This window comes from Terrapene carolina, unplaced genomic scaffold (assembly GCF_002925995.2).
Source record: "Terrapene carolina triunguis isolate 2854851 unplaced genomic scaffold, T_m_triunguis-2.0 Scaffold66, whole genome shotgun sequence".
In the NCBI taxonomy this organism is placed as follows: Eukaryota; Metazoa; Chordata; order Testudines; family Emydidae; genus Terrapene; species Terrapene triunguis.
This window is the reverse complement of record NW_020664417.1, coordinates 51815498-51826824: the sequence shown is the minus strand read 5'-3', so window position 1 is coordinate 51826824 and position 11327 is coordinate 51815498. Positions and strand designations below refer to the sequence as shown.

The 11327-nt window shown below is 41.5% G+C and overlaps 1 protein-coding gene across 3 annotated transcripts in view; it reads right to left on the bottom strand.

Annotated features, from left to right (window-relative positions):
* The window catches only part of LOC112102024 (rho GTPase-activating protein 7), a 164333-nt gene that overhangs the window by 25893 nt on the left and 127113 nt on the right, over window positions 1-11327 (bottom strand). For all 3 annotated transcript variants that reach the window (XM_026647921.2, XM_026647923.2, XM_026647922.2), the window contains exons 2-3: window positions 5238-5309; window positions 905-986 (exon numbers count right to left, since the gene is read on the bottom strand). In XM_026647921.2, coding sequence (XP_026503706.1) covers window positions 905-986; window positions 5238-5309 — 154 coding nt within the window. The remainder of the gene's footprint in view (window positions 1-904; window positions 987-5237; window positions 5310-11327) is intronic.

Below are 11327 nucleotides of genomic sequence, written 5' to 3'. Positions count from 1 at the left end.
CGGGCAGCCCTTTTCGCATGGCTGGGAGGGAGGAGGGGGAATGCGGGGTGCTCAGGGGAGGGGGCGGAGTTAGGGCGGGGACTTTGGGGAAGGGGCGGAGTTGGGGCGGGGCAGAGGTGGGAAAGGGGCGGGGCCAGGGCCCCATGGAGTGTCCTCTTTTTTTATTTTTTAAATATGGTAACCCTACAGGAGTGGAAAAAATTACCAGACTTACTTTTATCTAGCTAGAGGCAGATATGAAAGATGGGGGAATAGGGCTCTACCCCAATGCAAGAAAGTGAAATCTTACACTGGAGAATGGAATTGTTTTTTAACTGTGTCAGAATAAAATGTTTTAACAGGGTGGTTGGCTTTGTAGTCTAGAATACTTAAGGCAGAATTGTTAATGCCTTACTCATTCTGGTGATCAGTTACTTGCATGAGTTTTCCTACTAAACTCAGCTAGACTATTTGTGTAAGTAACTGCTCACCAATGTGAGTAAGGGATTAGCAATCTGGCTGTGAAGCAGCAATAGCACAGTTCTCAGAAAATCATCCCTGTTCACATTTGTGATGGAGACCATGATACAGCCATGTTAGCAACAACACTGTTTAAATACAGTTTTAGCCAGCATAGTTCTGATTCTGCTATGGCTTAATTCAAGAACAGGTTGTCAAATCAAACAAGGAATTAAAGAGGCTGGGAAATGTTTGTCATGAAGATGGCCACTAGTTGCTTTTTAGCACTTTAAAAAAAAAAAAAAATCCCAAACATATTTATATGACTTTTTAAATTAATATATACTGGCCATGGCTACTGGATAACAAAAGTCCTCAAATAAATGATTAATTAGTAAATGATTCAGTTGAGGTTATTCTTATCGCACATAAAGTACTTTCTTGCAAAACAATATATTTCACTTACCTGCATAAGGCCTCAATGGCATCTCTGTCCAGAAAGTCATGCTCTCGCTTGACTAAAGTGATGTCAATGGGAAATAGGAGATCTGAAGGAAACAAGAGAGATGGGCAATCAAAGAGAATCTTCTTCCCTAAAGTAACTCATTTCAAAGCAGCCAGTTGTCTCAGAGTCAGCTCACTAAGATACAGGCAACCAGCTCCTCCAAGATATATTGCACATCTTACCATCTCAAATGCTAGAAAGAGATTTACTCCTCATGTAGAAACTTTTGCGTGTAGCTCTGATAACTGATAAGTTCACGTGCGTCATGGAAAAAATACTGAGCAAAGCAAAGATGAAACAAGGAGAGACAGAGGGAGCAACAAGCTGAATGCAGCCATCTGCCTGTCATCAGAAGCTGCAACTGAGTCAAGCGAGCCTAGTTTAAAACAAATATTAGTACTTTGATCAAGCTTGTATACCTTATATTAAAGCAAAAGGTCAGCAAAATCAAAATCTCTGGAAAACAATGAAAAACAAAATCTCTCTGGCTGTTAATCAAGCAATTTAATAGTCTGTCACTGTTATGACATTAAGGAGATATGAACTGAAATTTAAAAAAGCCAAACTGCTAAGAGTCCCATGCTGTCTCCATTCCCTAAACGATTGTTTAGATAAACACTTTGGGAGAGCAAGGAGGAGGAAACAATGTTGTCAGTGTGCTGGAAATTTACTAGAGCTCTGAAACAGCACCCAGATAAATATTATTTACTGTCCTCCACAGATTCCTGAATGTCACAAGTCCTGATCCTGGATTCCTTGCACAGTCAAAATTCCCACTGAAGCCACTGGCAGTTCTGAGTGTTCAAGCAATACACGAACAGGCACTAAAGCTACTACTGCAGCTGTGTATTGCCTTTCTGACCACACAGATTTTGTAGAATAAGGAAAAGCAATTTGCTATAAAGATCTAATCTCCAAAAATCAGGAAGAGTGAGGGCTTGTCTATACTTACCGCGCTGGTTCGGCGGCAGGCAATCGAACTTCTGGGTTCGATTTATCGCGTCTTGTCTGGACGCGATAAATCGAACCCAGAAGTGCTCGCCGTCGACTCCGGTAATCCTGCTCGGCGCGAGGAGTACGCGGAGTCGACGGGGGAGCCTGCCTGCCGCGTCTGGACCGCGGTAAGTTCGAACTAAGGTACGTCGACTTCAGCTACGTTATTCACGTAGCTGAAGTTGCGTACCTTAGTTCGAATTGGGGGGTTAGTGTAGACCAGGCCTGAGTTCAAGTGCTAAAATCAGCAGGGTCAAGACAAAATTGCTAACATGACCAGAGACAATGTAGACAATGTTACTTTTCATTAGACCAACAAATAACCTCTCTTATTAACTATTTGGTCTACATTTCCTTCAGGAATAAACAGACAATACCATTTTCTGAAAATTGTAAGGAATTTTTGCTTTTCTGCAGAAAACTGCAGATAATTCTTAATTTTAGCAAAACACAGGGCCTGAGCCCAGGTCCATTGAAATTAGTGGTTTTAATGAATATTAAATTGGGGCTATAACATACACGTGTTTTCCCATAAAACTTATGTTATACCCAATAGTTTCAGGCCCATTCTAGGAGTGCAGGACCCAAATGAACGGAGAAAATGTTAGCAAATTCTGGTAACAAGCTAGCTGTGTCTCCTATTTGGAGGTCTACGTCAAAGTTAACTTGAAAGACTAATGAGGTGACTAGCAGAAGTGGGGGGGGGGAATAGAATTCGTATCTTTCTTGTTTCTGCCTTTTTCTGGCAGAGTGAATTTAAAAGGACAATAGTATATTGATTTTAAATAAGGATGGCTTTCTTTTTATAACAGAATAGGCCAAATTGTGCTCTTACTTGGGTGGTTCAATTGAATTCTGGCAGGATTTAGTCCTAAATCGGAAATCTCATAAAAGCCTGTAGTCTGCAGAGAAAACAACTGCAAACAGATCCTGAAAATCACAAGCAAGGAATGTTTTGTGTACAAACAATTTCCTAGAGATTCTGCAGATCAGTAAAGCATGATCAAAATGAGGCTCAAAAGCACTAAGTTGCCTAAGAATCCAAACTTTTTCCAAATGTAAATCCCTGCCCCCTGGATTTTGACATTATTGAATCTATGGTCCCCAAGCACACATCCCAAGAAAGTATGTTCTTCACATAGTGTCAGCACCAAAAGAGAGGAAACATAATAGAAGGAAATTTCATTTCTAAACAGGCGAACAAAAGAACTGCCAACCGCTGTCTTTGCAACTGCTATTATCTTCTCACATTGCCAATGCAGCTGCAAATTAAAGCTCAAATGGATCATTTTCAAGAGGGCCAGCTTAGCATTGGCTGCAATTTCCAACCATTATTCTCTGTAAATAGTGGATTGTCTATATACAGTGTTAAAACTAACAGCGGGGCATTTGGTTTTATGAATAAGAAGAGGCAGCTATGACAGTGCTTCATAACTTTGCTAGGATGCAAATAATTTTTATAAACAAAAAACACATAAAACAGCAAAGGACTTTCACTGTATCTTTTTAAAAATAGACTTTGCATTTTAGTAGCTTAAAAATGCTAAGTCAAATCCTGAAGTGCTTATCAGACAAAATTGCCAGTGAAGTCAGAGTTTTGCTGGAGTAAGGACTTTGAAAAAGCGATGACGTAGAGTAATCCCTCCCTGAGACATACTGGCATTGAGTGCCTTGGGGGTTGAAAAATCTCCTCAGAGAGTTATCTTCAAATTAGTGTGTGTGTGTGTGTGTGTGTGTGTGTGTGTGTGTGTGTGCGCGCGCGCTCTCATTCCCACAGAATAAGCCCTGCCCCCAAAAACCAACTCATGCCAGAGAACACACAGGAGGCAAGGGCCATCCATGAGGAGCCCAGGTGCTTACATACTGAGGTAGGGTTCCCAGATCCCTCTCTGTTTCCTGGCAGTGGCTCCACTGAAGGATCTTCTTTGGCTACAGATGCTAGTAAGAAGTGGGATTGGACTGGTGGATCCACTGTTGAAAAGATTCAACGGGCACTGTGTGAATGAAGGGTTGGGCACAGAACCTGTGGAAGCTACTGCAGTGAAGGACTGGGTTCTAAAATGAAGGACAGTGATGGAGACATCTCCTGCCCTGAGGTGAATCCCCATGAACACAAGAAGTATAATACTTCTGCATGTTGAGCTTTGTTTAATTTGGCCCATTAACTAATCCTCACAGAACTCTGAAGTAGGTACGTATTATTTGCCTCCGTTTCGCCAACTCTGAAACAGGGGTAGAGAGGTCCATCCAGGGCTGGTGCTACCATTTAGGCAAACTAGGCGGTTGCCTAGGGCGCCAAGATTTGGGGGCGCCAAAAAGCGGTGCCCCCAATTTTTTTTTTTTACAGCGTTCCTAAGCCCCGTCCCCGAGCGCGCGGTCACCACTCCACTTCTCCCCCCTCCCAGGCTTGCAGTGCCAATCAGCTGTTTGGCGCCGCAAGCCTGGGAGGGGAGGAGAATTAGAGCGGGGGCAGCGTGCTGGGGAGGAGGCGGAGCAGAGATGTGCTGGGGTGGGGAGCTGCCGCATGGCTCCCTGGGGGGCGGGGGGGGGGAGCTGCCGCGGGGGGGTGGGGGGGTGTGCCTCAGGGTGGAGGGGGGGGCGGGGAGCTGCCGCAGGGCTGGGGGGGGGAGGGGGGGGACGCAAGGTGGAAGTTTCGCCTAGGGCACGAAAGTTCCTTGCACCGGCCCTGGGTTCATCCCTCGTCCCAGTAAATTAATATCAGAGCTGGGACAAGAGGTCAAGTGTTCTTGGATCCCAGTCTTGTTCTCAGTTCTCTAGACCAGAGGTTGCCAAACTATGGTCAATGGAGCACTTGCTGGTTAGAGTGTTGATTACCCCTTCTTAGTTGCAGCTGCTAAAATAGCATCAGAGGTGCCAAAAATGAATTTAAAAAAAACTTTCTTATATTGTCATGTAATTAACTGCTATAATTGCCAAAGGCATGTTATGGGATCACAAATGGGAAGGGGAGGGGGTCCATGAATGTCATTAAAATCTGGCTAAGAAACACTTTGGGAATCCCTGAATTAAACTAGAGATCTATGAAGTGAAACTATTTAAAATTGCCACCATGTCTGAATGTCTTTGTAGGTTTTGGTATAAAGTCACCAACTTGTGTGTTTGCATGTGGTGGATGGTAGATACCAGCACAGTACATGATCTGATAGCGCTTCAATTCTTCACACCCCACCCTTGTTCCATATTTGACACTGCATTTAGAAATTAATTATTCTGTCTAAACAATAAAGCACTGGTAAATTGATGACATAGAAAAATCAGCGTCATCAACTCCACTACTTACCTTCGTAAAGCTGAGCATACTGTGGAAACCCTGCTGCTCGTAGCCAATCACACGCTTCCTTGGCCTCAATTTCTGGAAGAGAAGAGGAGCAAAAATACCCTCTGGTTAGTCATTTGCAAAGCAAAAAGTTCTTTTGTACCATTTCCTTTGCTATGGTTACAAAATGAGCATGTAAATATTCAGCAAAATCCTAGCTGAAATATAGCTTATTATTCTTCAGGCTTTGTTGTTTCACGTTTGATTTGCTTTTCCTTTTGTGATCAAACACATCTTGATATTGGAGCTACATTAATACTCATCTCATATTTACAAGGTGCTCAATGCTAATATTTAAATAAACAAACAGATGAATGCGGTGGTATTATGGACAATTCTGTGCAGGTTTTGTTAAAAACCAGAGAAACTGGGGTGAACAGCATTAATTCAATAAATTGTGTAATCTCTTGGCACAGCTATTCTCTCTAGTCAGAAATACCTAATAAGCTTATAATACTCTGTGCTTTAACATCATGTAGATAATACTGATAGACCAAAAGCCTAAGAACAACTGACACATTGTGTTGCAGCTCACTCAAGCTTATATTTACTACCCAGTTAAAACTGAGTAGCACTGGAGGTATCTAAGGCATTTATGAGTTACTCGGTTTGTAAGCAAATTATTCTCCCCATCTAACTTTTTCTTGCCCTCCACCCAAAAATACCAGTACTTTGCAAAATGAAATAATTGACAATATGCACATGACACTGGGAGAAAGGAAATGTATATACAGATTATGTATTATATTTTCTTGTCAAACATGTCAATATATCTAATTAATTTGGGTTCTTTATCCCAGAAGAAATAGAGAAGTTAATGTCTTGATAGGTCACAAGCCAGAAGAATGTAATGGATGTTAAGTTCAGCTCTAGGAGAGCATCATTTATGGATAAATCAGAACTGTATGGAGCTAGAAGAGTTCTCTTTCAACTGACAGGAGAATCTGAATCTAGTTTTGCTCTTCCAAACACTCAGGAAAATGATAAATTGGGAAATATTTTAGTATCTTGCTTAGAATTGATCGTAGCTAGGAGGTAATGGTCCATAATGAGAACTAAAAGGACAATATTGGTAATTCATACTCTCCATAGCAAACTGTTGCAGCTTGTTAACGAAAGAATCTAAGAGCAGGATTCTTACTAAGTTTGGTTAACCAGAAAGCCAAACTTAAAGATTCAGCAACTAGTGGTGATTTACTGAAGCATTTTCTCTTATCAGAGGCTTCAAGTTTATGGTCCATTTTTACTAAAAGAGATTAATCTCAAATTGATTAAGTTGGGCAAGTGGGGAAAAAAAATCAAAGCCATTTGCTTTGATGTTGAAGATAATGTGCGGAGATCACTTGCCTTTTTAAGCTCTGCATATAAGCATTGCAAACCTAATAGGGTACAGAGAAGCACTGTCTTTGCTTTAGCTTTTGACAATAATAGCTAATATAGAAATAAGAATTTGAAACTTATTGGTGTGGGAGGGGGTGTGTTCCAGAGCTGTTCTAATACATGTAATGCGTTTGGCTCTTTAACATTTTACTTGATCAAACAGGTGGTGAGCAATCAGAAATTCTTAATGTTTATCCGGCCTTGACTACATTCAGACTTCTTGATGGGCCAGAACAAAAAGGCTTAATTAGACACAAGTGACTAGACAATTTTGCCACCTACTTTGACTAGATACCATTGCTATCAGTACATGCCTGGAGTTTAATACAGTTGCTTCAGAATATGAGTTATGGCACATAGGTCTGGCAGCAGTGAATTTAAAACAATGCCTCACTTGCATACTTAAAATCATAGTATGATTTTGACACACATTATAAAATATTCCTAAAGATGCACACACAAAAGAAATGGTGAGCCTCTTTTGGGTCTCCAAAACGACAATTATTTCACTTACTCTGAGCTTCCAGATATATTGCAGAATTAAAAAGTAAGAGCTCTCTGTTTTGCTGAACATAGTATACTGCTGCTGTGCTAAGATGCACATCCAAATCAAGACACTAAGGAGAGCCAAAGCACAACATTGAATATAAACAAATAATAAGAAATCCCTGCTCACTAACAAAGACTGGCAAGTATTTGTGCAACTTGTGTTTGTTTCATCTTCAGATTAAGGGACCACATGAGAACAAGCATGCACAGCCACATCCACCCAGCTATTCAAAAAGAAAAAAAATACTTCATTTCCAACTGTAAAGCATAAGAAACTTGGGGCTTTACTCAGTGCTGGATTTTAATTTAGGCACAGTCCTGTGCTACGTGAAAGGATGCTGAGAGAAATCCCACACAAAGTTATTTCAAGACTTTGGTCTTGCTAAGGGTATGAAAGGCAACAACAAAATATTAATGGCCTCATAGAAAAGGGGTTCAGATGCAATGACATATTAATTTATGAATCTGAAATAAATTCTTGAAAATACTTCAAAAACCCAGTGGTTGCAATATTTCTCATTTTTGTAGGTTAGATCCTGCAGTATTCATTGGATTCAATTGAAGTTTTGCCTGACTAAAAGCTATAGAATTGGCCAGAATTTTAAAGGTATTTAGGTGCCCACAGATGTAGATAGGCACCTAATGGAATTTACAAAAGGATCAATGGGAGTTAAGAGCCTAGGATTCAGATTTTTAAAGATATTTAGGCACTGCAGAGCTCAGCACTGCAACATCTAACTGATTTGGGAGCCTAAATCTCATTTTTCAAAGGTATTTAGGCACTAAGAAAGCTAAATCCTATTCTATCAATTCTAGTCAATGGAATTTTGGCTCCTCAGTGCCTAAATCACTCTTGAAAATTAAATTTAGACTCCTAAATCAGGTAGGTGTTGCAGCACTGAGGGCAGCAACACCTATATACTTTCAAAATCTGGCCTCTAGTTATTCTTGGTTTTCCCACAACAGCAGGAGAACTGTTATAAAGCACCTGAGTGCCTCTAAATCAAACAGGTTACAATAGTCGATGATGGATGTGAGATACCACCAAATGTTTAATGGCAGCATTCATTTAACCCACAGACACTGTGCTATCTCAAATCTATCTCAAAGCATTCCGGGAAACTATGGACCAGTTCTTTGGCCCCTGTTCCAACTGTTTTGCACTGCAAATCAGCTGGAAAGCTACCCTAAAACGGAAACCAGGTAGTGGAGTAGCTGGCTCTATGTCACCTACTCCTACCATTCTGCAAAGAGCAGGTCAGGGAGGAGCATGTAGGCAGTGAAGCTGAGTGAACAGCATTCCAGCAGATCCTTGGCTGATAGAGTGGTTCCTATAGGACAGCTCCAGCTGGCATAACTTAGATCTGCCCTTAGAATGCTCTAAGTTAGTAACGTCTGGGACTCTTTCATTACAGTTGGCCCAGGATCAGAGGAATAGAAAGGTGGCTTAGGACGCATCTGTCCCCACCTCAGCATAGCTAGGCTCTATCAGCTAGAGGATGACAAGCAATATATAACATGAACTTCTATTCAAAGAGATTTAAATACCAGGCTTTACAGGGATACTGCACAGTATGAGAATCCAGCATATAGTTTGTGCTGAATAAACAGCTTATTAAACTGCTGATAACAGATTAGTTTCACTGCGTTGCAAAGCTTGTTGTCTTACAGAATAATGACTAAATAGATGAAGAGCAGCCATTCCTGCCACAAATGAAGTGGGAGCCTTATGGGAAAATAAAAGGTTTTAGTTAAATATCAGTGTGGAACAGCCAGGGTATTTTCTCCTGGGCTGAGGACAACTGAAGTCCAGGCCCACCCTGCCCAGAACAGTTTCTCCTCCCAGTCAGAATGATCACTCTTCAGGCTCTAGGCATCCCCAGCTGCCCTGGGCTCATACCCAGGTGGCGGTGAAAGGCGAGTCTGTATGAGTGCTTGTCAGGGAAGTGTGGATGGCTGCATCAGTGCCTGTCTGGGTGCTGGGGCACAGAGACAAAAGGAAAGGAAGGACCTGATGGGAATGGCCACTGGGATGATGCTGATGGCAGCCCTGTCTGGAGGCAGCTGGTGAAGGCAGAGGGACACCTGGGGCCCTGCTTCTACATCTTTACCTGAACCCAGAAAATCCAGGTTACAGGCCACAGCCCTGGTTATAAATGGATTTCTGAGCATATTGTTGATGAGGGCTATCTTAATTAGAAAAGGGACATCAGTGGGGACACGGGGAGGGAGGGAACTTACACAAATGATTTGAAACCATCTGCCAATCTGCTTTAGTGACACTTGTGTATAAAAGCCCTAGCTTGTAACCTAATTTTCAATCTGCTTTAATTGTCCTTTAATACAGTTTTTCCATGATTATTAAATGTGTACTAACGCTGGTTGGAAATTGGTTTACAGCAGTGGTGGGCAACCTGTGGCCCGCCGCTTCCCGCAGCTCCCATTGGCCAGGAACCGCGAACTGTGGCCACTGGGAGCGGTGGGTGGCCATGCCTGCAGACGGTCAACATCAGCAAAATGTCTCGCAGCCCACAATCAGATTACCCTGATGGGCCGCATGCAGCCTGCAGGTTGCCCACCACTGGTTTACAGTCTGACAGACAAGTGCAGTTCCTGTACTGCCCGTGTCGCAAGGATGTGCCATTCCCTTTTTAAAGTAAGAAGTCTGCCACTAGCAATAGATTCAAATGCTCGTGTCAATAAAAACCATTATTTTAGACTGCAAAATTCCGTATTTTCACATGGCAAGAAATATGTGAACTTACATGTGGCCCTTCTGACAGAATCTGCGCTGTGCTACTTCTCTTCAAGCAATGGAAAGCTTTTGATGTGAAAAACATTTTTTAAATTTCCCAATACACAAGAAATTATTTTAGAAACTAAAAATACAAAGGAAACACAATGAAGTCTTTATTCTTGGGCTTTCTATCAGCAAACAGCAGGCAAATGTGTTAAAGAGGAAACAGGAAATTTTTATTGGAAACAGTTTTATTTGTTAGTCTGTTTCACAAAGGAGACCTATACATTTAAATTAAGGTTAAGAGTTCCTTTTGTATGGGGCTGGGAATCATTAGGCCACATTTACACGTTTCCTGGGGTGCTAAGATGACCCAATCCTCCTCCAAAGCAATAAGTACAAACAGGAATTCTTAACCCTCCCTTCATTTTATTTAACTTCGCAATGTCTTGATTCCTGAAGATGAGAGTTTGCAATACTAAAGCATCAAGGCAAAATCCCTTAATTCTCATATCATTTGACACTGTGATTTCAAAATGGAGTGCTCAAAAGGTCTACAGACTTTGCTTTGTTGGTACCAGATTATAAAAATCAAAACGGTATATATCCTGATGCAGAAGTTAATTTCTTTTTAACAGGAAAATTCACAACAGTTCTATTTGAACACAGGAAAGAAAAAGTATTTTGATCTATCCAATACTCCCAAATGGTTTTCAGGTTTTTATAATTCCCACGAATCCATGAACTTCTGGCAAAAGTTTACACACTGGTACTTTTGCAGCCCCATGCAACCAGGTGCAAACCTCATACACCTGCAGAAAGACATAAATCAGCTCCCTTTAAGCACCAAAGAGAATGTAAGCAATTATTCCAAGCAGATGGTTTCCCCTGGCCTGAACTCAGACACCCTTATGGTCTTATTGGCTCCTCTAAACATCAGTGAAGCTCTGCTTATCACTCCTTTTGGCTGCATCAAGGTGGCTGGTTTTACAGAGCTGCTATGAAGTAGAACAGAATCACTGCTGTTTCATATCAGCAGATCTCACCAAAAGCTTGGCTTTGCTGTTGAGATCAGAGTCTGGAACAACCCTAGCACATGGATACTTGGGGAAGCTGGGGGGGGGGGGGGATCCACCTACTCTTTCCTTAATCCATAAGCAGACTAATAAATTCTAATTTTGACTCACTTTCCTGCCCAAAAAATATTTTTTGCAAAATAGTTACCAAAATAACTTTCATGGACTAGCTACCACAAGAGACCTATGCAAGGATGTACATTAACCAAAATCAACTTCCCCAAGACTCCTAGTGATGTCAGATACTAGAAATGATGTCACAATTACTTCAATACACAGAATTCTCTAAGGTACTGGATTTATATTGCATGG